This window comes from Nicotiana tabacum, chromosome 12 (assembly GCF_000715075.1).
Source record: "Nicotiana tabacum cultivar K326 chromosome 12, ASM71507v2, whole genome shotgun sequence".
NCBI classification, from domain to species: domain Eukaryota; kingdom Viridiplantae; phylum Streptophyta; class Magnoliopsida; order Solanales; family Solanaceae; genus Nicotiana; species Nicotiana tabacum.
The window spans coordinates 129,560,569-129,587,416 of NC_134091.1; the positions used below are offsets into that span (position 1 = coordinate 129,560,569).

Sequence of the window (26,848 nt, forward strand, 5' to 3'; positions counted from 1 at the left end):
TCCTTGGGAAAGAATATGATAGAAAACAGGTGGAAATAAAACTGATATGAACTTGGTTTTCTAATAAAAAATTAGTATACTTCCTCAGTCATCCACTGTCATTTTGATTTTTTTGTGATCACAATATTTGATTTTTTCAGTTATCAAGAAGAGTTAATTTCTTTTTTTTCAAAGTTACCCTTGGAGTAAAGAGTCTTGAAGCATATGTTATATTTCAGTGAACAAATTAAATAGATAGTAAGGATTAATATGGTCAATTTCATTGTTAATTAATGCTAGAAGTTGGATTCCTTATTATGTGTAAAAATAGCCACAAAAAAAAAGAGAAATAAAGTAGGCTAGAGAAAGTATGTCATACCCCTAAGCTTTATCCCAATTTCTATTGACAAATGAGCAGCCGAATCTAGGATTTCTTGAATATGGATGCACCATTAAAAAGAATAGGAAAAAAAAATATTAAGTGGAAATCGATCCCTCTCCCTCAGGATAAACAACTCAATATTCAACCAAGTGCACCATTCAATCTTTTTGGAGCATGGATGTCAACAAATTATATTAGACTTTTTTCTAAAAAATACGTATATAAAAAACTTAGGTTGACGGTGAGACTTCACGTACCCATGATTGGGGCTATAAATCCTCCCCGAAATCTGAATATAAGGTAATTAAGCTCAAATTTAGTTTCATAATAGAGGCCAACGGCTTTGATCCTGTGGTAAAATTACAACGCGTGATGTACAGGTTAAACATAAGTTATGGGTTCGATACGTGACAAAGACATAAATCTAATATTGTATTTAAGTAAAAAGGGATAGAGGAGAGACTCATTAGCCACTGAGTTTCGAACCTCACACTATCCGTCAGTTAATTTTACAGCGATCAAAATGAAACAAGCCCGTTCTCTCTTCTTCTCCAAAACCAAAACCAAAACCCTATTCGCTTGTCTCCATTTCCTCCGCTTCTTGTGTTGTTCAGAAGTGAATCAACGGCCGCCGTCACTGCCGCAATTGGAACCCTCAAACGACGCCGACTTGATTTCCCAAGTGCTCGTCCAACACCACAATCCATTTCACGCCATGGAATCTTCTCTTCAGCTCCACGGAATTTCTCTCACCCCTTTCCTTGTCCATCAAACCCTCCTCCGCCTAAAAAACTCTTCCAAAATTGCCCTCTCCTTTTTCCAGTATTCCCAGTCACATCCCAGTTACTCCCTCGACTCCAACACTTTGAATCTCCTCATCGACATTCTATGCAAAGTCCACCAGTTCGATGTTGCGTGGCAGATTATTATCCTAATGGAACAGAAATGCATTAAACCCAACTTCACTACTTTCTATTTGTTGATCCGTAGGCTTATTTCTGCTGGTTTGACCCGTCAAGCCATTCGGGCATTCAGTGAAATCCATATATTTATAGATGAAGAAAGTGAAGAGCAAGTGTGGAAGTCGTATTTTTGTTATCTTCTTGATACTCTTTGTAAATATGGATATGTTAAAGTGGCTACTCAAGTGTTCAATAAGGAGAAGTGGAGATTGGAGCTCAATTGTAAGATTTATACCATTCTCATATATGGTTGGTGTAAGGTGAAGAATATAGATATGGCTAGGAGGTTTCTAGAAGAGATGTTGGAGAAGGGAATTCATCCGAACGTGGTGAGTTACAATGTGTTGTTGAATGGGATTTGCAGGAGAGCGAGTTTGCATCCTGAGGGAAGATTTGAGCAGGTAATTAGGGAAGCAGAGAAGGTGTTTGATGAAATGACTGAACGAGGTGTGGAACCGGATGTGACCAGCTATTCTGTACTCCTTCATGTCTATAGCCGGGCTCATAAGCCGGAGTTATTACTTGATAAATTAAGGATTATGAGGCGCAAAGGGATATGCCCGAATATTGTGACATATAGCTCAGTCATCAAGTGCCTCTGCTCTTGTGGTAGGATTGAAGATGCTGAGCTTTTACTCGAGCAAATGGTTTCTAATGGAGTGACTCCCACATCCGCAACTTACAATTGCTTCTTTAAAGAGTACAAAGGGAGGAAGGATGTCGATGGTGCATTGAGGTTATACGAGAAAATGAAGCAGGGTTCCCTCTCAGACCCCACTTTGTGGGACTTTATTGGGTCGTTGTTGTTGTTATTGAAATTGGGCCGAATAGGGCTGGCCAGAGATATTTGGGAAGATATGAAGGCGTCTGGAGCAGGGCCTGATTTGGATTCATATACATTGTTGGTTCATGGATTTTGCGAGAAACAAAAATGGAAAACGGCCTGCGAATTCTTTATGGAAATGATAGAAAAAGGATTTCTGCCGCACAAGGTGACCTTTGAGACACTTTATAGAGGCTTAATACAATCCAATATGTTGAGAACCTGGAGAAGGTTAAAGAAAAGGCTTGATGAGGAAACAATAACTTTTGGTTCAGAATTCGAAAATTATCACCTCAAGCCTTATAGAAGGTGATCTGATCAAGTCTTGAAAGGGCTGATGTCAAGCTAAAGAGCTAACCGGTATGTCCAAAGGCGGATTTAAGATTTGAACTCTATGGGTTCGATCTCTAATATTCTTAGCATTGAACCCATTGTATTTTTAAAGTTATTGATTCATATTTATTAGTTTTTGTAGTTTTGATGGATTTTTACACCTAAATGTATGCTCCACGTCGAAAATATTGAGTTCAGTTGAACCCGGCACTCCATCCGTCCCTGGGTATGTCTTGATTCACCGGGAGCTACTTACCATTACTCATTCAAAATGTTAGGACTATTACCCGCTCTCGCCCACAAGCACATGTAAGCAGATGGAAAAAAAATCATCAAAACTTTTCGCCTTTTCCGGAATTTGAACTTTTGATTTCCGTAGTTTTAACCCACTTCAACCCCTAGGCCACACCCTAGCGTGCTGTTTTCGACACATTTTAAACATGTCGTATTTGGATTGACTGTTTGATGGTTGTTTAAAAAAAATGAAACAAGCCCGAAGTTTTGTGTCAGTAAGCATATTTTTGCTTAAATTGAGTAATTCAACTGTGAAAAATAAGGAAATTTTACCTACTATAGTAAAGGTATACACCTTATTTATCATAAACCAAAATCATTTTCAAATATTATTTTCTATAGCTACTTTTTATATTTTATAGCAAAATAAGTATTTTATGGTATATACTATAATTGAGGCATGAAATAAGACATGAAATACACTATTTATGTTTTTCCTCTCTCTTAGACAGCTGGAATACATGTGTGTTTACCCGAAAAATAGATAGAGTTGAATTTATACGCAGTTCCGAGGATATGTGGCGTAACTTGATACAAAATGCAAGGATAAATAAAATATAAATGTAGATTGGAGAGAATGCAATCTAGATAAGGTTATCAAGAACAGTGAACCTTAGGATTCGACAAATAGAATCAATCTAAGAAACTGGAAGAGCGATTCTTTACTGTAGAAGAATATAATACTTTTATTACAATGTAAGTCTCCGAAGAACTTGTGCTACAGAAATGATAACCAAGCCCTTTTATAGTGGAGGGATTCGGCTCCAAGCATAATAAAATAAACATTCAGTGGGAGACCCATGATAAGTCAGCTTTTCCATAATTTCTGCCAAGATTCCCTCTAGTGGGATTGCAACGGCTTTTGTCTGCGAGCTCGATCTCGCTTAGAATCCTCGATTTTGGTTCGAGCTTGATTTCGGCTTGAACTTGTGATCTTGGTTCGAGCCCTCGAATTGATTCCAGGTCAGTGTTGGTTGGTCTTTGGATTATCAGCACGATAGGTCTACCCTGCGTCATGGTTCGATTCTTGTTCGAGTTTGATTATGATATCGATCTCGACACGGACCGGCCTCCCCGGGTTCGAGGTTAGTTCGTCCCCCATTCGGGATCTTACTTCGATACATCACCCTTCGAACCATACCGGACATGCCAAGGCTGAAATCTATTTCGACCGTATACAGATAATCCCCTCGTTTCTCAGAAAGAATATGGCGAGAAACGATATGATTTTCAACAGCTCGATCAGATTATATCTTGTCATTTCCATCGGGTTCAATCATGACGCATCTGGTAGCTGTCCCGTCGGTTTAGTCTTTCAAGGCATTTAATGCATGTCAGGCGGTGGTCGGCCACTGCTGATACTGAACCGCCATCGTTTGAACCTATAAATAACCCTTACTTTTATCTTTTACCATTTTTACATCTTCTATCTTCCAAAATTTTCCAAGTTCTTCTTCGTACTCTCCAACTTACCAGTAAAGCTGTGATTTCTTTCCGAAAAAACCCCTCTTCAATTTTACCAAATCTCTGTCACTTTCTTCTATTCCTTACTTTTGAATTCAAAAATGGCGAAAACATCTCAAACCATTCCTTAGAAAGAGAAGGCTTCATCTTCACAGTGTGTCGCCGATGAGGCACCGGTAGAACCATGACCTGAGGAGTGTGTTCCCGGGGTATGCGTCCTTACTTCAGATTTTAAGGTTGATAAAGGTTCATCGGTCCCTGGCCGGTGTGAGCCGGTATCGAGGTACATGTGTTCGATAACCGAGAAGCACCTCGATCTGTTAAAGAAGGATTGCAATTGGGTGAAAAAGAAGTAATAATACCTACCCCTGACGTAGATATCACTTCTTACGTGAAAGGGTTTTTGAACGTATAGACTTACCCTTTCACTTTGGGTCCCCTCGATTCCGTCATTATTGACTTCTGTCGACAATATCAGGTAACCCTAGGCCAGGTCCATCCTTCTTTGTGGCGGATCGTTATCCTGATCCGATATTTTGTGAGCAAAATCGAGGGGATGTCGTTCACCCTCGATCATCTTATCCGGTTGTACCCTCCCCGACTTTTTCGAGGAGGGTTAATAAAACTCCAGCGTCGGGCTACCAAGGCTCTGTTCTCGAGTATTGACGAGGACAGGGACCGGGGTTGGATGGGCAGGTTCGTTCGAGTAAGGACTTCGGACCTGATCCCGACTGAAAAGATGCTCGTTCCCGAGGAGTGGAATATGAAACGTAAGTGTGATCTTGCTGTTGCTTCTATTTTGTTCTTCCATTTATTCTCTTATCGACACTCCTCCTTTTGTGATGTAGCAGTTCCCTAGATGCCCGGAGCGGTTCCCGATCTCAAGAGCTGGATACGGGCTCTTGTTTCGACCTCCACATACGCCGAGCGCTCATGGCGTGATTTGTCAAAGGGTCGGTGGGAGGCCAAAAATCACGGTAAGCTCATTTCTCGGACTCTGATGATCCGGACGAGGCGTTTCTCAAAATATTTTTTATAAGGTTTCCCATATGCAGTTTTGGGTAAAGACACGGTCTTGAGGCATCTGTCCAATGAGGAGGATGTTTCGACCTCTGTCCCAAAGCCGGTGAAGGAAAATAAAAGGAAGAGAGCCTCGGTTCCCAAATATCCAAAACCGAAGAAAAGGACGGCTCGTAAGCCGAACAAGAATGTCATTCCTTTGACCGTGGAATCCGTTTTGCGTCTAAGGTATGAAGATGAAGAAGAAGAAGAAGAAGAAGACAATGAATCCGCGCTGGCGGTCCGAACGAAGAGAGCCACCGATGCCCCGTCGCCGACTGGATCGATGATGCTCTATGAGGCTCCGCCTCGAACTGAAGATATACCGGAGAAAGATTCAGGTAGAGTCCCCGAACTATCGGATGTCGAAGAAGCCTCTCATCAAAGTCAACCGGCAGGGGTTACAATCGAAGAGCCCTTCGAACCCCTCCGAGCCGAGGGGAACGCTCCAAGCGAGTCATTTGGGGCAGCAGCGATCGAGGATTCGCCTACCTTTCCCGCATTTTCCGTAGGGGTGATTCGGGAAGCTCAAGCTCTGGGAGCCCTCGATCTAGACAGGCCTCACGATGAAGAAGATCCATTTCGTGACCTGTTTACTGGTATCGAGGACATTGCCGGTGTCGGTGATGAATCAGATCTTTTTCACGGATTGCGGCAGACTTTGAATCAGGTGAGCCTTTAAAATTATTTTGTCGGTACTGTCTTTATGTTCGTTTTTCATTAACTTCGCTTCTTGTTTCTTTGTAGGCAGCGACAGTCCATCGAGAACAATGTTCTCGTTCCCAGAATGAGGTGCATCGATACGCGGCCGACCTGCACCGCGCTATTGACGAGAGGAACTCCCTTAGACTTTCCTTAGGGCAGAGAGAGGAGGAAATAAAAGACCTTCGGGCTGAGCTGGCCAAGGCTTATCGAGATCAAAATGATTTGTCTGAGCAGGTAATGATGCTTTTGAAAGCCTATGGGCTTGATACCGGAACGATAGCTAACATTTCGGTCTCACAGCTGCAGCAAAAAATCGAGATGATCGGGAAGCTTCGTGAGGAGGTCGACGTGATAAGGATGGAGTCCTTGCGGTGGAAAGAAGGTATGGATCGCTTTGCTGCAGAAAAAGAGACTGCTCGAGCCCAGTTATCGTCGTCCGAAACCCAACTTCAGAAAATGAAGGAAAAAGGCCTGGTTCAAGCAAGAAGAATTGAGGATCTTGAGGCTCGGTTGGCCTCTGTACTCGCCAAGGCCGAATCCGATGATGAAAAAGCAAAGGCCGATGCGGATGCGCTCGTGGCCGTCTATCAGGCCGATGCTGAAGCTGCCCAAGTCCAGGCAAGAGAGGCAGCCAAATCCGCCGATAGTCGAGTGCATTGGGTCGCCGAACTTGCTAAGTGCCGATCCATAAGGGAAACTCTCGAGGAGATTCATGCTCGCGGCTTCGATCTCGCGGAAGAGATAAAAAGGGCAAAAGAACTCGAAGCTGATGCTGAAGCTCTGGTTTCTGATGGTGATGACGACGACGATGGGAGCAAGAGCGGATCCGAAAATGGGGGGGGGACCTGATGAAGAAGAGACCGCTCCCGATCGAGAAATTTAGTTCTTAGTTTTTACGTTGTAATCACCCATGCAGATAAATTTGTGTATAGACATATCTCCCCCTTCGCCGATTTGCTTCTGTTTTTGTTTCCTGTCTTGCGAGGACTTTATTTGCCTTATGAATGTTTCCACAATGTTTTAAACAACTTAATCAAATTTGGACCTCGTAGCCTCTGTAACCGAGCGAGCGTTTACTCAAACTTGGGGCAATGTAGCCCTTTAGGTGTATTAGTTGTCAATGATTCGATCTTGAAGAAATATAGCCCGTGGGCATAATGGTCGAGCGAGTGTTTGCTCGGACTCGAAAATGTAGCCCGTAGGCTTAGTCGAGTGAATGATTCGAACTCGAATTAATGTAGCCCGTAGGCTTAGTCGAGTGAATGATTCAAACTCGAATTAATGTAGCCAGTAGGCTTAACGGTCGAGTGAGTGTTTGCTCGAACTCGAAATAAAAATAGCCCGTAGGCTTGGTCGAGTGAATGATTCGAACTCGAAATAAAAATAGCCCGTAGGCTTGGTCGACTGAATGATTCGAACTCGAAGTAATGTAGCCCGTAGGCTTAATAGTCGAGTGAGTGTTCGCTCGAACTCGAAGTAAAAATAGCCCGTAGGCTTGGTCGAGTGAATGATTCGAACTCGAAGTAATGTAGCTCGTAGGCTTAATGGTCGAGTGAGTGTTTGCTCGAACTCAAAATAAAAATAGCCCGTAGGCTTGGTCGAGTGAATGATTCGAACTCGAAGTAATGTAGCCCGTAGGCTTAATGGTCGAGTGAATGATTCGAACTCAAAATAAAAATAGCCCGTAGGCTTGGTCGAGTGAATGATTCGAACTCGAAGTAATGTAGCCCGTAGGCTTAATGGTCGAGTGAGTGTTTGCTCGAGCTCGAAATAAAAATAGCCCGCAGGCTTGGTCGAATGAATGATTCGAACTCGAAGTAATGTAGCCCGTAGGCTTAATGGTCGAATTGTATCTTAATTCTGATTGCACAATAAATCTCAAAATAGAGGAATCTTCATTGGATATAAGATGCCGATAAAAAAGAGAACTTTCTTCGCATAGTTCGGGCCAATCTATATGAGCATGGTTCGCTTCGACCATTTGGCTCTTTACAGTTTTTCCTATTGGGACCCTGTTGCTGTGAAATAACTTTCTTGCGGGACCCCGGATATTGTCATAAGTGCTGCACGACCAATGGTTGCCTCATTAAAAACCTTGCCAAAAAATTCATTTGGGATAAAACCGATCTAAGGGAAAAAGAGTGCAACGCGTGCTTTCTAGCGAGAGATCCGTCCCTTGTTTGGACTTCTGCAGGGGTCAGTTTTGAGATATAAACGAATATGGAAAGGTTGTACCTTAGCAATAGTACCGTTTTAGATGTGATACATTCCAGCTGCTTGATAGCTGTTTGCCGTTTGTAACGCCGATCCTGTACGACCCCTTTCCGATGTCCTCGAGTACCTGATATGGTCCTTCCCAATTCAGTCCTAGCTTCCCTTCATTCGGATTTCGGGTATTGATGGTAATATTTCTCAACACTAAGTCCCCAGGCTTGAAATGGCGGAGCTTGGTTCTTCGATTATAATATCTTTCGATTCGCTGCTTTTGGGCTGCCATTCGGACGAGAGCAGCTTCTCGTCTTTCGTCCGATAGTTCGAGGCTTGTATTCATAGCCTCGTTATTTAATTCTTCCATCGCGAATCAAAATCTGGCACTGGGTTCACCAACCTCGACTGGTATCAATGCTTCAGATCCATATACTAAGGAGAACGGGGTTGCCCCCGTACTGGATTTTGACGTTGTCCGATATGCCCAAAGGACTTCGGGCAGGATTTCTCTCCATCTCCCTTTAGCATCGTTCAACCTCTTCTTTAAGTTTTGAATGACAGTTTTGTTTGTTGATTCGGCCTGCCCATTCCCACTGGGGTGGTATGGCGTCGACAGTATCCTTATTATCTTGTGGTCTTCGAGGAATCTTGTTACTTTGCCACCAACGAATTGTTTTCCATTGTCACATACTATTTCGGCGGGTATCCCGAACCGGTATATGATATGATCCCAAATAAAGTCTATAACTTCTTTCTCTCTTATTTTCTCGAACGCCTGCTCTTCAACCCATTTAGAAAAATAGTCAGTCATAAACAAAATAAATTTGGCTTTACCTGGGGTCGATGACAGAGGGCCGACGATATCCATTCCCCATTTCATGAATGGCCATGGGGATAGGACTGAGTGGAGTTTCTCTCCGGGCTGGTGGATCATCGGTGTGAACCTTTGACATTTGTCACATTTACGAACAAATTCCTTTGTATCTTTGCCCATATCGATCCAATAATACCCTGCTCTGATTATTTTTCGGACTAATGTATCGGCTCCAGAGTGATTCCCGCAAGTACCCTCATGCACTTCCTGTAGGACGTAATCGACATCCCCCGAACCCAAGCATACCGCTAACGGTCCATCGAACGTTCTTCGGTACAGCGTTCCGTCCGAAGCCAACGTGAATCGAGCAGCTTTGGTCCGTAGGGTTCTGGAATCTTTAGAGTCCGATGGGAGTTTTTCGCTTTTCAAGTATTCAATATACTTGTTTCTCCAATCCCAGGTTAAGCTTGTAGAATTTATTTCGGCGTGACCTTCTTCGATTACCGATCTCGAAAGTTGAACAACATTCCCCGAGCCCGTATCATCTACCTCGACCGACGACCCCAAATTCGCAAGCGCATCGACCTCATTATTCTGTTCCCGTGGTACATGCCATAAAGTCCATTGTTTGAAATGGCGCAAAGTGATAAGCAGTTTATCTAATTACCTTTGCATCCTACCTTCTCGAACTTCGAAGGTTTTGTTTACTTGACTCACCACCAGCAAGGAGTCGCAATTGGCTTCAATGACTTCTGCTCCCAAGTTTCTAGCTAGCTCGAGACCTGCAATCATGGCTTCATACTCGGCCTCGTTGTTAGTCAACCTGATAGTTTTAATAGATTGCCTAATAGTGCTACCCGTGGGTGGTTTCAAAACTATGCCCAGCCTAGACCCTTTTACGTTCGAAGCCCCGTCCGTAAAAATGTTCCATACCCCTGATGATGTACCTGATTTCAATAGTTCCTTTTCGACTTCAGGTACAAGGGCTGGTGTGAAATCGGCCACGAAGTCTGCTACAATTTGAGACTTGACGGCCGTACAGGGTCGATATTCGATATCGTACCCACTGAGTTCGACGGCCCATTTGGCCAGTTGGCCTGATAACTCGGGTTTGTGTAAAATATTATGAAGCGGGTAAGTGGACAATACACATATGGGATGACATTGAAAGTACGACCTTAACTTTCTTGAGGCGCTTATCAGTGCAAGTGCCAATTTTTCTAGGAGCGGATATCTAGTTTCCGCCTCTCCTAAGGTTCGACTCGTATAATAAACGGGGAATTGCATACCTTGCTCTTCTCGAACTAGGACACCGCTTACGGTGACTTCCGATTCTGCCAAGTACAAACAAAGTTTCTCGTCTATTTTTGGAGTGTGAAGTAGTGGTGCGCTTCATAGATATCGCTTTAGTTCTTCTAATGCTTGTTGGCACTCCGAGGTCCAAGAAAAATCATTCTTCTTTTTGAGTAGAGAGAAAAATTTATGACTTCGATCAGATGATCTTGAGATAAACCGGCTTAAGGCTGCAATTCGACCCGTTAGCCTTTGTACGGCCTCCATGCTGTCCACAACGACGATGTCTTCGATGGCCTTGATTTTATCGGGGTTAATCTCTATTCCCCGATGTGATACCATGAAGCCGAGGAACTTGCCCGAACCGACCCCGAAAGCACATTTCTCGGGGTTGAGCTTCATGTTGTATTTCCTTAAAATCTCGAACGTTTCCTACAAATGAATTAAATGGTCCTCTGCGCGCAGGGACTTAACTAACATGTCATCAATATAAACTTCCATTGATTTTCCTATTTGTTCTTCGAATATTTTATTTACTAGGCGTTGGTAAGTAGCCCCTGCATTTTTTAGCCCGAAGGGCATCACATTATAACAATATGTTCCATATTTGGTGACAAATGAAGTCTTTTCCTGGTCCTCCGGGTTCATCTGGATTTGATTATACCCGGAATAGGCATCTAGAAAAGTGAGGATCTCGTGGCCGGCCGTGGCATCGATCATGCGATCGATATTGGGCAGCGGAAAGGAATCTTTGGGGCATGCTTTGTTCAAATCCTTATAGTCCACGCACATTCTAAGTTTGTCCCCTTTTTAGGGACTACAACTACGTTGGCTAACCATTCGGGATATTTCACCTCCCGAATGGACCCTACTTTGAGAAGCTTGGTTACCTCGTCCTTTATGAATGCGTGCTTTCTATCGGACTGGGGTCTTCTCTTTTGCTTCACCGGTCTGAACCTGGGGTCTAAACTTAGCTGATGTGTCGTTATGTCCGGAGGGATCCCTGTTATATCTAAATGGGACCAGGAAAAACAATCGATGTTATCGATAAGAAATTGAATGAGTTTCTTCCTGAGTTGAGGGCTCAACCCCGTTCCCATGTATACCTTTCGCTCGGGCCGGTGCTCGATTAATATGACTTGCTCTAGCTCCTCGATCGTCGATTTTGTGGCGTCGGAGTCATCGGGAATCACGAAAGATCGAGGGACCCTTTGATCACCATCCTCTTCGATTTTCTGGTTGTCTGGCTAGGTTGAAGCCGATGTCTGTGATTGCTATTTGGTGTCCCGTTCTCCTTCCGGGCCCGATCCTTTTATCGGCGAAAGTGAGGACACTGGTTTAGCTTCGTCGACGACGAACATTTCTTTCGCGGCTGGTTATTCTCCGTACACCATTTTGACACATCCCGACGTCGGGAATTTGAGGGCCTGGTGTAGGGACGAAGGCACAGCTCTCATGTTGTGGATCCATGGCCTTCCGAAAAGGGCGTTATATCTCATATCGCCTTCGATCACGTGAAACTTTGTTTCCTGGATGGTTACAGCCACGTTTATTGGTAGGACTATCTCACCTTTGGTGGTGTCGCATGCCATATTGAACCCGTTTAGGACCAGAGTTGCGGGTACAATCTGATCCTGTAGGCCGAGCTGCTCCACTACCTTCAATCGGATGATGTTGGCCGAGCTACCTGGATCGATTAACACACGCTTAATTTTAGTTTTATTCACGAGTATAGATATTATCAGTGTGTCGTTGTGAGGTTGGATGATCCCTTCTGTATCTTCATCATCAAAGGACAGAGTCCTAATGGGTGCGTAATCTTGAGTCCGAGATTGCTTTTCCCTCACCATCGATGTTTTAGTGTGTTTAAGCATTGGTCCCCGAGGGGTATCAATGCCGCCGATGATCATGTGGATGACGTGTTGCGGTTCTTCTTGCTCGTTTTGCTTGCTGAAATCCTTACTTCTAAAATGGCTCTTTGCCCTATCACTCAGAAACTCCCGAAGGTGCCCTTTGTTAAATAAGCGAGCTATTTCATCTCTTAGTTGCTTGCAATCTTCCGTTCTGTGGCCATGGGTACTATGATATTTGCACGTTTGATTGGGATTTCTTCGGGCAAGATCAGTCTGCATTGGTTGAGGCCATTTAGCATCTTTGATGCGTCCGATGGCAGACACGAGAGCAGATGCACCAACGCTGAAGTTATATTCTGATAATCGAGGTGCTTCTATAGGATCGGCATATTTATCGAAGCCGCTCTTACTCATAAGCCCCTGAGAATTTTGTCCTCGATAAATCCTTCGATTGTTCCGAACTGCGTTGCGTGCTGAACCGTTGTTCACCCGATCTGTGACGTATGGTCGATATCGATCTCTGTTCGACCTTTGTTCTCTGTCGATCTGCTTTTGATTAATAACTGTCCTGTTCTGATGAACGGGTCCGTACGGGGCTCCCGACTGATCATCCTCGACCCTAATTTTTGATTGATATCGGTTGTGCACATCTGCTCAAGTTACTGCTGGATACTCGATCAAATTTTGTTTCAGCCGATGTGATGATGTCGAACTTAGCTCGTTCAACCCTTGGGTGAAGGCTTGTACGGCCCAGTCGTCTGTGACCGGGGGTAATTCCATGCGTTCCATTTGAAATCGGGATATGAATTCCCTTAGCATTTCACCCTGCCTTTGCTTTACTTTGAAGAGGTCTGATTTTCTCGTTGCAACCTTTATGGCACCAGCATGTGCCTTTACGAATGAATCTGCTAACATGGCAAAAGAATCGATGGAATTCGGCGGTAAATTGTGGTACCAGATCATAGCTCCTTTCGAGAGGGTCTCCCCGAACTTTTTCAACAGCACGGATTCGATCTCATCGTCTTCCAAATCGTTGCCTTTTATGGAACATGTGTAAGAGGTGACATGTTCGTTAGGATCGGTCGTACCGTTATATTTGGGAATTTTGGGCATACGGAATTTTTTGGGGATTGGCTTCGGTGCCGCACTCGACGGAAAAGGCTTTTGTATGAATTTTTTCGAATCAAGCCCCTTTATCATTGGTGGAGCCCTCGGGATTTGGTCGACCCTGGCATTGTACGTTTCCACCCTCTTGTCGTTGGCTTCGACTCGTTTTGTGAGTTCCTCGAGCAATTTAGTAATTCCAGGAGTAGCCCCCGATTCTTGCTCGTTAGATTTGACTATGGCAGGCTCTGTTCTGGGGTGACTTCTCGAAGTGGATTGGAGACCGGCCTGCTTTGTGCGCGAGTTTGGCTCTGTAGCTGAGCTATCGCTACTTGTTGGGCTTGCAGCATCTCGAAGATCATATGTAAGCTGGCCCCGATTTCCCCTGGGTTTTGGGTGTCTCGGGGTACGGATCGAGTACCGCCCTAAATGATTCTTTCCGGTTCGAAACGCTGGTTCGCCTCCAAAGCTATTTGTGAATTGACACCCAGTGGTATTTTGGCTCGAATTTCGGGTACTTCGATTCGAGCCTCGGGTGCCAAGTTGTTGGTTTCATCTTGAAGGCCGACTTCATAATCGATCGGTGAAGCCATTCGATCGGTGGTTATTCGTAGCTGACCCTAAATTCAAGATGTTTTCAGAAATAAGTGCAAGCACAATGGCGTGTTTTTTCAGATTTGTATCAAATAACCACTGTTATCCTCGCCCCCACGGTGGGCGCCAAACTGTTTACCCAAAAAATAGATAGAGTTGAATTTATACGCAGTTCTGAGGATATGTGGCGTAACTTGATACAAAATGCAAGGATAAATAAAATATAAATGTAGATTGGAGAGAATGCAATCTAGATAAGGTTATCAAGAACAGTGAACCTTAAGATTCGACAAATAGAATCAATCTAAGAAACTGGAAGAGCGATCCTTTACTGTAGAAGAATATAATACTTTTATTACAATGTAAGTCTCCGAAGAACTTGTGCTACAGAAATGATAACCAAGCCCTTTTATAGTGGAGGGATTCGTCTCCAAGCATAATAAAATAAACATTCAGTGGGAGACCCATGATAAGTCAGCTTTTTCATAATTTCTGCCAAGATTCCCTCTAGTGGGATTGCAACGGCTTTTGTCTGCGAGCTCGATCTCGCTTAGAATCCTCGATTTTGGTTCGAGCTTGATTTCAGCTCGAACTTTTGATCTTGGTTCGAGCCCTCGAATAGATTCCAGGTCAGTGTTGGTTGGTCTTTGGATTATCGGCACGATAGGTCTACCCTGCGTCATGGTTCGATTCTTGTTCGAGTTTGATTATGATATCGATCTCGACATGGACCGGCCTCCCCGGGTTCGAGGTTAGTTCGTCCCCCCTTCGGGATCTTACTTCGATACATCACCCTTCGAACCATACCGGACATGCCAAGGCTGAAATCTATTTCGACCGTATACAATATGAATACATGCGCGTACAACTGGACTGCCTTGATTTTAGGCGCTTTTTACTGCTGTATTCATGGATACATGGCGCAAATACATGTGAATACATGCACATACAGCTGGACTGCCCTGATTTTAGGCGCTTTTTACTGCTGTATTCATGAATACAGCAGCGCGAATACATGTGAATACATGCGCGTACAGCTGGATTGCACTGATTTTAGACGTTTTTTGATGCTGTATCCATGGATACAACGAATACATGTGAATACATTATAGTAACAACTGAATAGTAGCTATAGAAAGTAATTATGTAGATGATAGCTATAGGAAATTAATAGGTACTAAACAATAATAGTTTCTGAAAATTCCTATGAGTATTATTTTTTAAAGATTTTATTTGAGTAAGTAAGCTCTTGAACATGAACATGAACATTGAAAGAAAGGAGGAGAAAACTTCTTAATTTTGCATCTAATAGATGGGCAAAAATTTACTCACACCGCATATTTATACTAAATTATATTAATTTATGCGAGGCCTGTTCGCAGCCTAATCCCATAAATATATAGACACTGCTGAACTAAATTTGTAAAAGACACAAACATTTTTGCAATTTGCAAGGATAAGGAAACTTTTTTTTTTTTTTTTTTTTTTTTTTGTGTGGTTGGGAAAAGGCTTTTCTTAAGTCAATAGCTACTAGCCACAAATTCAATCAGAAAGAAGGGATAACAAACTGCAAAAGGAAAGGAAAGGAAAAGAAGAGAAAATATGGCACTGAAACTTCACCACTGCCATTTACAACACTTAACTTCAACACCACCTAAATTCACTTCTGCTTCGCTTTTACTACTAAATTTTCAGACACTATCTGCTTCTAAGGTAAATGGAACCATAACAAGGGTAAAAAGTCAAAGAATATCATCAAGACTAAGTAAAAGAAGGCATATATTATCAGCTTCACTTTCACCTCTTGATTTGACAGAAGAAAATATCAATCAAGTCTTAGAAGATGCTAAGGCTGAGGTAAATTATTAATTTTTCTCTCCTTTTTTTTTAAAAAAAAATCTTGCGTGCTCCTCGACCTATTTCACCGGCGACGTACTACCTCCCACGAGACAATGGCGGACCTATATGCAGAGAAGAGGGGTCATCGGACCCGAAAACGTCGGTAAAAATTCTAAATATGTATGTGCATATATATTGGAAACGGTTATATATTTTGTCTGAAATCCTTAAGATCAAAAGCCTAATGGGGCACTGATTGAGCAGTCCGCTCATGTGTCCCCGTTACCTTGAAATCCTAGCTTCGCCTCTGCACAAAGACATGTAACAGATAACTCTGTCCATCAAAACTTAGACAGATAGAAATAAATCACTTAAATTTTTTCGTCATTACAATATTTAGATCCTGATCTGCTATGGTTTTCACCTACTTTATTCATTGACTGTTGGGCCACAGTTTGGATGATATATCATTAGTTTTCTTTGAATGTTGAACTGGATATATAAGATTCATTTCTTGGGTCCGGTTTTATTAATCTTCTTTACTTGTATTTATTTGTTCCTTTTTTTTGGTTCTGCAGTTGGCACAACTTTTTGATACTTCAGTTGGGATAACAGGTGATTTCTCATCAAAGGAATAATTGAATTTAAATTAGTCTCCCTTTTTGTATTAACAAGAGGAAATAAAATGTACAGGGAAAGCAGAACTAGCAGAAGTGGATGGACCTTATGTGAAGCTTAGACTAAGTGGCAAGTTTTGGCATAAACGTTCTACTGTTGTAGCAAGACTTGGCAATTACTTGAAGCAAAGAATTCCAGTGAGCATTTAATGGAATGTCAAAAATTATCAGTGTTAATTTCCTCAACTAGTGGTGTTTAGGTCTTTCATATTTGTGATCAACCTTTTTGGTAGTAACCTATTTTATTCATTGATTTTTTTTTTCTCTCAGGAAATATTAGAGGTGGATATAGAAGATGAGAAACAGTTGGATGATAGCCCTGCAAACTTTTGAACCTAGAGAGTTGAAGAGAGGCCTTTAAGTTCGTTCAAAGGCACTAGGGACGAGCTAGTACAGACAGTTTCATGATTCCAAATGTTTGCTCATATCAATTGTCCAAAACTTCATCAACCGGTCTGAGGGATGATGAAGGCGAGCACTAGTTTTGTAGGATAATAGCCTCTATCTTTATTAGCAGGATGCTTTTGCCCATTCAAGGGCGAAAGATACTAATACTTGAGAACAATTTCCCAAGCATTACTTCTTTATTTTTTGAAATCAAACATTTATTTCGTGGTGTTTTTAAAGAAATTTCAAGATTAAGATCTTCAGCTTGATGGATTCATATTTAAGATTACAGAACAAAAGGGACAATCCGGTGCACAAAGCATCCTGCATTCACGCGGGAATCGGGAAAGAGTCGCATCCCTAGGGGTGTGATGTAGACAGCCTATCCTAATGCAGTTTTAAGAAATATAGATGATGGACAATGGGGACAATATTACACCCCAAACTGGGAAGAGCTGAAATGTTTGATGAATAAATAAGTCAAGGAAGTTCCCTTCATGATTATACAATTTGACTGAAGCTATATTTATAAAATCTCATATTCTTAACTATGCTGACAGCCTAGAGCTTGTTTACATCACAAGAGCTCACCACAATCACCACTCTCTTTGTGGTAAATGACAATATTAAAGCTAATCTTATACGGCAAACTTAAGTGGTTCTACCATTTTATTGAAGTAGAGCAAGTGAAGCAAAAACAAACAAAAGTAAGAAATTTCAGGAAAAATTACAAATATGTACTCCATATTCTCACTGTATTATTCAGCAACCAGAACAAGACTATGATCCAACCCTGCAACAGCTTGAATTACTTCACAACCTTCCAAATATTCAACCAACATAGGTTCCACTTCATCGGCAGAGCTGCCCAACCCAAGCCTTCCATTCTTCCCGCAGCCCCAAGCCCAAACCTCTTTCTTAGCTGTGAGAGCAAGGGAATGTGCACGTCCTCCTGACACAGAAATAGGCGTCTCGCCAGCCAGCCCCTCTACAACCTTAGGAATGTCCTCTGGACCTTCTCTCCCGAGTTGAGAACTTCGATTCCATCCCCAAGATACAACACTTGTTGCATCTTCTATTGCTTCTGATGAAGCACCATGACAAACTGCCAAAGAATGCCCTAAACCTGAAGCTATAGAGAGAGGACGGAATTGTATATCAACTGGTTGCATCCCCAAGTCTTTATTGAGTCTTCCTAACTGGCCATAAATATTGCTTCCACCACTAAATAATGCCCCATCACCTAAAATTAGAAAATAAAAATCACCATCACCACATATTCATGCACATTTCAAGTATATAGACATCAAATAATGTGACTTACAGCAAAGGACTAAAGAGTGGTCGAGTCCGCAAGCCACATCTGCAACTTTTAACCCATGTAACTCCTCAACTGAACCGGGCTCCCAAATTATAGGCATGTCCTTTTCCTTCTCCATGGCTTCCATGACTGACTTCTCAGCAGCTTCAATTGCAGAAGATTCTTCTCCTGAACTTAGTTTAGTACTGTTTGATTCCAGTGGAGAGATCTCCAACTCTCTTCCTATATTGCCAATTCTACCATCTGAATAATATCCCCAGCCAAACAAATTCCCATTTTTAGCCAATGCAAGAGCATGCCCCCAGCCTAATGAGACCTGCCAACACCAAACAAATTGAAAACAAGCCTAAACCTACAAAAAATAACTTTTAAGCATTTGAATAATATTCGCCGTCTACTTGGTTATTATTGTTGCACATCATATCATTATGTGTTTCCAGTTTAACTTTTTCCACCTATCTTTTTGACAAGTAGAACTTCTTCTACCTTAAGCATGATTGAATGACCACCTTAACGATCTCTTCTCCAGAAAGTGTTTCAACTTTGGAAGGTAAGGCAGCGTTCGTGATTCCTTTACCAAGACCAAGCTGTCCGCGCTTGGAACTTCCCCAAACCCACAGAGACCCATCGCCCCCAATGGCAGCAGAAATGGCACCTGATGCGAATGCAGCTTGAACTCTTACTTTATTTAATCCTTCTACTATTTTTGGTTCGCTCCATGATTCTCTGTACAAGATTGGGAAACAGGATTTCCATGTTAGCGATACAAACAACCAATAACTCCCCACTCTCACACGGCACTAAGTAAAAGGAGAAAAATATAGAAGACGAAAATAGGATAGAGGGGGAAACATGAGTTTCTTCAGGAATACACAAAGTATGCTATTAGAGAAAAAATCAATCATCTGCCTACCTCACATAGAACAAAGAGGGGCTTAGTTTTTTGTCATCAGAACCGAGATAACTAACAGAGTCAAGAAAGCAAATTCTACAACATTTTTAATTCAGAAAAATGAAAAGAACGAAACTTTTTCATGGACATTCATATGACAAACAAATAGAGATAAGCCAGGATACTATAAGAACTCTAGCACAACTCAATCTAAAGGAAGAAAGAAAAAACATTTGAGAGTAATAAACTCTATTTTTGGTGCAGTGACGATATTTTATTCTCGTATCATGGAATTCTTTTACAGGTACGATGACCTTAGGGGTCGTTTGATACAACGGTGGGATAAACAAGGATATCCCATGGTATTAGCTATCCCACCTTCTATATGGGATGACAAATTCCATCATTTTAGTGTAAAACTTATCCAGGGATTAACTAATACCTATAACCAAACATGGGATAAATACAATCCCAAATTCTATCCCGGGATAATTATCCTCATCCCTTGTACCAAACGACCCCTTAAGGAATAAGCTGTTGTTTGGTTAACCAAAAAACTTGTCCATTGCTGTTACTATTCTTTGTTGCCAAAGTTCTAAAGAATTTAGTGGTTTCCATACATCAGACTGTCAGGATCATCATTTTGGCACACTATGATTCTTGGATATTAGTCATTTGATTGTAATGAATTTTTCACACTATAAGTGTAAATTAACATGTTATAGCATGTTAGTTACCATTTATTTTAGGCTACCCATCAGTGGTATTAAATAGAATTAGCTACAATTACCTTTTAAGTAACTGTAAATATTTTTTATACCGTCAGAGCATAAAAGATACCGAATTTTGAGCAAACTCCTTAATAAAGCTGAATAGATACAGAGGATATATGTATTCGACCAACTAATTTGATTGATTGATATAATCTTAAAAAAATCTCAACCTTGGAGAAAGAGGATCGCGGCCAAGCTGGCCTTCATTGTTACGGCCCCAAGCCCAAACATGACCCTCAGAAGTAACGGCGAGGGAGTGGAAGTGACCGGCGGCGATGGTAACAACATCGGGCGGAAGGCCCGGAATAGGAGTGGGCTCGTAAGCGTCGGAGCCCATACCAATGATGGACGACGGCAAGCCCAATGCCCCGTGGCTTCCATCACCGAAGCTCATTACCGTAGTTTTCCTACTACAGCTGCTGCTCATCCACCGGCGGCAGAGATCACTCGCCGGAATTCTTCCGTGCTTCAGTAACTGTGACATCATTTGTATTTCGACCCGATTGTAAGTGGTCGTTGGATCCTTTTTGTGGTGTTCAGAGTAAACTTAAAACGGTTCGGATCTCTTTGAAGAATTGGAGGCAAGTGCACATATAGCCATTTTCGAAATTAGCCTAAAACTGAAATTTACGATGCACTGGCTAATTTCTAAATAGAAGCTTTTTAGATTTGGCTACCGGTTTCATCTTTACGAAGAATATTTCGAGCTATTTGCACAAATAGCCATTTTTTTAAGGTTGCTCTTAAAATTTATGTCCACAAATTAAAAATTAGTGCAACTTTAGCTAAAAAGTAAACTTTAGGTCAAAGTACCATAGGTTAACTTCAGACAAGAAATCTCAAGTTTGAACTGTTACACCTGTGGTCTAAATCTCAATCTAGTACTTGTGTCAAATTTTAAATCAAAATTAAAAGAAGCAAATAACGACGACGATACAGGAAGAAAAAGAGAGGATGGAAGAAGAAGATGCAGAAATATAATAAGATGTAGGAAAAAGAAGAGGAGATAGGAAGTAGAAGCCGCATGTTGTGTAGCCAATGGTGGCTAGATTTACAACATATTTTTAAATTGTGGTAAATTTAAAATATATGCCACAAAACGGCTACTTGATGTAAATAATTTGAGATCTTCTCCCTAAAAGGGCAGTCCGGTGCATTAAGCCCCCGTTATGCGTGTGGTCCGGGGAAGGGTCGGACCACAAGGGTCTATTGTATGTAACCTTACCCTGCATTTTTGCAAGAGCCTGTTTCCACGACTCGAACCCGTGTGCAGGCAGAAGAGGTTGTTTCCGATAGATCCTCGGCTCAAACACTATAATTAATCTTTTAAATATTGAATTTAAAGTAGAGAAGAATAGATGCAAAGGATTCATAGTTTCATGCAATCAATCCTAAATTGGACTTGAAAGCTAGTTTATTGATATATAGTTTACTAAGGAAGAATCACTTAATTGGACAATAAATTTGAACTCGTAACACCGCATTATTTCTCGACCAATTTAGTTGATTCCTCGGAAATAATCTTGTCTTTCAAATATAGACTTTAACAGAGGATGAAAACTTTCAACATGAGGACCTAGCTTTTGAACCAGTGATGCAGATTATGGTGATTAAGAACGTGACGTTTAATTTTACATCTGACAGGAAATTAAAGTCTGATCAATTAATAAGTGATTTACGTTTTACCTCATGAGTTAGCTTTTGAAATTGAAGTTAGGGAAGTCCATGACAATATGTCATTTGAATTGAAACATATGTATATGATATATCCTACAAGTTTATTTTCGTACTCAAACAAAATCAATTATAACCCTTATTGTCTGGAAAAAAGGAAAATGAATATAGAAAGTAGATAATTTTTTCTTGGCTTAGGAGGGAAGTCGGGTAGAAAAAAAAGGTCTAGAGGTTATATCTATTTGCCGGTTTCTTCAAAAATTATTTTCGGTTTTCTTCAAATTTATTTATACCGGAAAAAATGTAAATCTCCTTTTCCTTTTCTTTCATTTCCTTCCACCAATTTCAAACAGGGGTGAAACTAGGTGAAGAGAAGGGGGATTAATTAAAGTTCTTTCTTTAAAAAATTATACGACAAAAATAATATAAAAGTAACTTCTTTTTTTGTTATGTATAAACTATTGAATTCTCTATATCAGACAAGTTTTAGTGTAAGGATAAAGGACATTCAAATCTTACTTTATGTTAGTTAGATCAGTATTTTTATTAAATAAAAAATAAAAAAAATGAGTTAAAATGTGGAGTAAAAAGTTACAATGCGTTGCGATGTTCGACATTGTAACTTTTGTGCTCGTATAGTTACTTGTGATTTTTCTGTAACAAAACAAAGTTGCTTGATTTTGAGTCATAGTTATATGTCCTTTTATGAAATTTAATCTAAACATATATTTTAACATACTATTCTTATCATTAAATCATGGGAAAATGACCAAAGATATCCCTCTACTTTCATATATTGTTTATATTTAATCTCCATTATTATTTGGCCAAATTTACCCCTACCTTTATACTATCGAGCCAAATTTACCCTTACAATCAACAAACTTTAAAAAAATACCCCTTGATCTGTTAAGTAATCCAAAATCTCCCAAATTCCTTTTATTTAAATCACTTGTTATTCTTTTTGGTCCACTATTTTTGAAATAATTGGCATTTACCTGCTTTCTGAATTAGAAAAAAAAAGAGAAAAAAATGTTAAATAATACAACCGAATAAACAAAAGTATAGTAAATTAAAAAATCTAAATTATGTAGCTTTTCTAAAATCTAAAAGTATTTACAACATCCCAATTTTAATGAATTCGTTGCACCAAATGTATGGAGACTTTGCAAGTATTAGTGATTGAAGTTAAAATTCCTCGGAAACTTTACATTGTCTAATTTAACTTTGCTTTATTTAAATGCCCTCACATTGTGCACTCTTAAATTAGTCGATCGAATTCTATACTAATCAGTCAATGACAAATATATTTGAATATACATGTACATACATGATGATCAACTGCATATAATACACAATAAATAGACCCACTAAATTCTACGGTATGTATATGATTGAAAAATAAATAAAATTTTAAACTAATTTTATTTATTACAAAAAGATAAATGGGTGCATTGATAATAAAAAAAAATTATGAATAATTTGTATAGTCTAGTAATTTTAGCATTCACATCAATAGTAATTTTAAAAAATAGTGGACCAAGAAAAACAACAAGTGATTTAAATAAAAGAAATTTGGAAGATTTTGGATTACTTAACAAATCAAGGGGTATTTTTAAAAGTTTGCTGATTGTAGAGATAAATTTGGCCCGATAGTATAACGGTAGGGGTAAATTTAGTCTGATTGTATAACGGAGGTTAAATGTAGACAATATATGAAAGTAGATGGGTATATTTGGCCTTTTCCCCTTAAATCATAGTACTAATCTACCAACATACATTTTCACCTTAATTTAAAGCTTAAAAATAGTAAATTAAATATGATTTGATCATTGGAGAATCTAGAAGAAGGCATGTGCCAACAAGAATATCTGAGATTTCATTTCTGTGACTAGGAGTGCAGAATATCTCTTATCTGAGTAATGAATCCACATGTTCCTTTTTCATTTGGCAACAAGATCCGAACTTTATCTTCTTCATATATACACCACAAATTCATAGTTTTTCCTTAGCCCCACAAAATATTTGGTAGCATTTGGTTTGTCACTTATTTGCCACCTTTTGTTTATTCTTGGTTGAACTTAATTAGGTGCTCATTCTTCAACTGCAAATCTAACATTACTACAATCCAAAAGAAAATATGGCAACACAAGCATTGCTCTCTTCATCTTCTATTACTTCCTCAGTGGAGAATGACAGACAGATTCTTGTGGGAAGACCTTCTCAATCTTCTACCAAGAAAGCTTCCTTTGTTGTAAGGGCTGCTTCCACTCCACCTGTTAAGGTAAATTCCCCTCCTTGTAAATAGTACTCTTCTCCGGTCCAGAGACGAACCCAAGATTTGAAGTTGGCGGGGAACATGAACGGACTGTTCAACCAGTGGCCCCGATTTTTTTATCTTAAGGGTTACAACTAAAATATTTTATTGTGTATAGTACTCTTATCGCCTTCGTTTCATATGACGATGTTTAGCTAGAAATGGAAAGAAGGAAAACCATGGAGCAATGGTAAAGTTGTCTTCGTGTGACCTATACATCACAGTTTCGAACCGTGAAGTGAGCCACTGCCAGTGGCCCTATTGGTTTTTTTATCTTAAGGGTTCCAAGTAAAATAAATTATTGTTTTTAACATATATACACATATATATAGAACTTTTGCCGAAGTTAACTAGGTCCAGTGATCCCACTGTAACAAACATAGGTTCGCCTCTGCGTATCTCCATTTTAAATGACGATGTTTAGCTAGAAACGGATCTTTAGATGTTAAATTGACTTTTGTATTGGCAGTAATTGAAGCATTGAAGTTATAGTTAACATTTACTTTGATTTAGAAAATATAACATAATTGCTCACTTTATCTCCGCCTCTGAGTTATGATTGAAGTGCCTACGTACTCTTCCTTGCCCCTAATTAAAAATTCAAAAGTTACTTTTGGCTGTTGTTGTGACGCTTTGGTTATGAAGGTTACGCTTGGTCAGCGAAAGTCCCTCCAACTCACTCAAGAAAATATAACATCAATCTTTATCATTTACATTGTTAAATGTATTTGCATTCTTAAAATTGTATTGAATAATATTGTTGATTGATATAAGTATGCTTCAATAATCGATAAAAATCATATTACTATACACAAGTATTGATTCACTTAATTCTATTTTACAGCAAGGAGCAAATAGGCCTCTCTGGTTTGCTTCCAAGCAAAGTCTTTCATACTTGGATGGCAGGTAAGATCTATGAGACTTAAGGGTATATATACCGCCAAAGTAAAGAATGTTTACAGTATTAGATCACCTTTACGTGTTATAGCAGACAAACTGACTTATTTTCAAGATTATAATCCCCACTTTTTACGTAGTGTTATCTATAGATATCTTTTGAACGACCTGACAGCGTAACCATTTCTTTACGTTGTTAGTGTATATAAGTTAACTCATCAACAGATGCTATCTTAAGACCAATTGTATGTTGATCCACAGTCTTCCTGGTGATTATGGATTTGATCCCTTGGGACTATCAGACCCCGAAGGAACCGGAGGTTTCATCGAGCCAAAATGGTTAGCATACGGAGAAATCATCAACGGGCGATTCGCCATGCTAGGTGCAGTAGGAGCCATAGCACCAGAGATTCTTGGAAAAGCTGGTCTCATCCCACCAGAAACAGCACTTCCTTGGTTCCAAACTGGTGTAATCCCACCAGCTGGAACATACAACTATTGGGCTGACACTTACACTTTGTTTGTGTTGGAAATGGCACTAATGGGATTTGCTGAACACAGGAGATTTCAAGATTGGGCCAAGCCTGGTTCAATGGGAAAACAATACTTCTTGGGCTTGGAAAAAGGCTTAGGCGGCTCGGGTGATCCAGCGTACCCGGGTGGCCCATTCTTTAACCCTCTTGGATTTGGAAAAGATGAAAAATCTATGAAGGATTTGAAGCTTAAGGAGGTTAAGAATGGAAGATTGGCTATGTTGGCAATTTTGGGCTATTTTATTCAAGGTTTGGTTACTGGTGTTGGACCTTACCAAAACCTTCTTGATCATTTGGCTGATCCCGTAAACAACAACATCTTGACCAACTTCAAGTTCCACTAAGTGAACTTGTAGTTATTTCTTCCCAACTTACTCTTCTCTTATGTGTAACACTATGTGCAGATACTATTTTGTATGTCATCTGTAATGCTAAAAAGGGGACATTTGGTCTAAAAAGCCTGATATATTTTTAGTGTATTAGCAATGAGTCTATTTTTTCTAGTTGTTACATTGTTGTTATCATTTTTCTGGCTATTGTTGTTGGAATTTGACTGTTTATATTTATCCTCTCGAGCCGAGGGTCTTTCGGAAACAGCTTTTTTACCTCCTCAGGGTAGGGTAAGGTCTGTGTACATACTACCTTTCTCAGATGCCACTTGTGGGATTTCACTAGGTTTGTTGTTGTTACTTACATGTAACCAGGAGGTCACGGGTTGGAGTCGTGGAAACGGCATTTTTGCAGAAATGCAGTATAAGACTGCGTACAATAGACCCTTGTGGTCCGGCCCTTCCCCTGACCTCGCCCATAGCGAGAGCTTAGTGCAATGAGTTGCCCTTGTTATTGTATTAGCAATGAGTCCTGTTGAAATTATATATCAGTTGCAATCTTTTCTATCAAACAAGAACTCAGTGCTATGAGATGAATGAAATTTCGAATAAAAAAGCATTAATAGACTAAAAACAGAATATACAGCACTAAACACAACTTTTCAGCAAAGAGCAAAAAGCTAGGACTTCTGATTAACACTTTCTATATGTTATTATTGCTAAACAACAATATGATTAGTGAAGATTTATATAGTCGATCTAACCAGATTCACTATAAAGCGTAGTTATTGTTGTTGCTAGTGTTGATAAACATTCACTAAACCAGAATTGGAATTTCCTGGCGACGAGATCCTTATAACTTTGTATCAGTCACCGACCAAAAGCACACATAAGCAAGAAGAATATTTTTCAGTTTACTTATGCAAAGAGTTTAGTCGATAGAAGAATTCAAATGAAAATGTTTTTAGTTGAAACCTACCGATTCATGTCATTCTTCGTAGTAGGCAAGTTTCTTGAAACCCATACTCATTGTTTGAGTTTCTTAGCTCCCGTTTGGCCATAGATTTTGGCTTCATTTTTTCAAAAAAAAATTTAAAGTTATTGTTTGTTTATGAAATGTGATATGTTTTGAAAAAAAAAAAAAAACAAAAATTTCCAAGTTTTTCTTCCATTCACAAAACTTTAATTTTTCTTTAAATAAAATACATATCCAAACACAACTTCAACTTTCAAAAGTTATTTTTTCACGCAACTTCAAAAACTCTTTTTTTAATTTTCAATCAAATCATCTATGTCCAAACGCTAACTTAGAATGCGCTATAGGAATATTTCTACTAAAAGG

General features: G+C 40.1%; 4 protein-coding genes across 4 annotated transcripts; 3 read left to right on the plus strand and 1 right to left on the minus strand.

Moving 5' to 3' along the window:
* The first annotated feature begins 741 nt into the window (after window positions 1–741).
* LOC107781328 (pentatricopeptide repeat-containing protein At2g13420, mitochondrial-like) lies at window positions 742–2,665 on the plus strand. The gene has a single exon (XM_016602016.2). The coding sequence runs from the start codon at window positions 885–887 to the stop codon at window positions 2,457–2,459; it is 1,575 nt and encodes a 524-aa protein (XP_016457502.2). The 5' UTR covers window positions 742–884; the 3' UTR covers window positions 2,460–2,665.
* A 12,625-nt stretch (window positions 2,666–15,290) lies between these two features.
* LOC107781330 (uncharacterized) lies at window positions 15,291–17,013 on the plus strand. Its single transcript, XM_016602018.2, has 4 exons — window positions 15,291–15,724; window positions 16,285–16,321; window positions 16,400–16,521; window positions 16,654–17,013. Exons 1-4 carry the CDS (start codon window positions 15,470–15,472, stop codon window positions 16,714–16,716), a joined length of 477 nt encoding a protein of 158 aa, XP_016457504.1. The 5' UTR covers window positions 15,291–15,469; the 3' UTR covers window positions 16,717–17,013.
* A 220-nt stretch (window positions 17,014–17,233) lies between these two features.
* Window positions 17,234–20,436, minus strand: LOC107781329 (ultraviolet-B receptor UVR8). The gene is made up of 4 exons (XM_016602017.2): window positions 19,927–20,436; window positions 18,601–18,817; window positions 18,095–18,407; window positions 17,234–18,013 (listed from the first exon to the last, which is right to left on the minus strand). Exons 1-4 carry the CDS (start codon window positions 20,241–20,243, stop codon window positions 17,529–17,531), a joined length of 1,332 nt encoding a protein of 443 aa, XP_016457503.2. The 5' UTR covers window positions 20,244–20,436; the 3' UTR covers window positions 17,234–17,528.
* Window positions 20,437–23,463: 3,027 nt separating this feature from the next.
* LOC107781331 (chlorophyll a-b binding protein 8, chloroplastic) lies at window positions 23,464–25,635 on the plus strand. The gene is made up of 3 exons (XM_016602020.2): window positions 23,464–23,714; window positions 24,592–24,653; window positions 24,906–25,635. Exons 1-3 carry the CDS (start codon window positions 23,571–23,573, stop codon window positions 25,519–25,521), a joined length of 822 nt encoding a protein of 273 aa, XP_016457506.2. The 5' UTR covers window positions 23,464–23,570; the 3' UTR covers window positions 25,522–25,635.
* The last annotated feature ends 1,213 nt before the right edge of the window (window positions 25,636–26,848 follow it).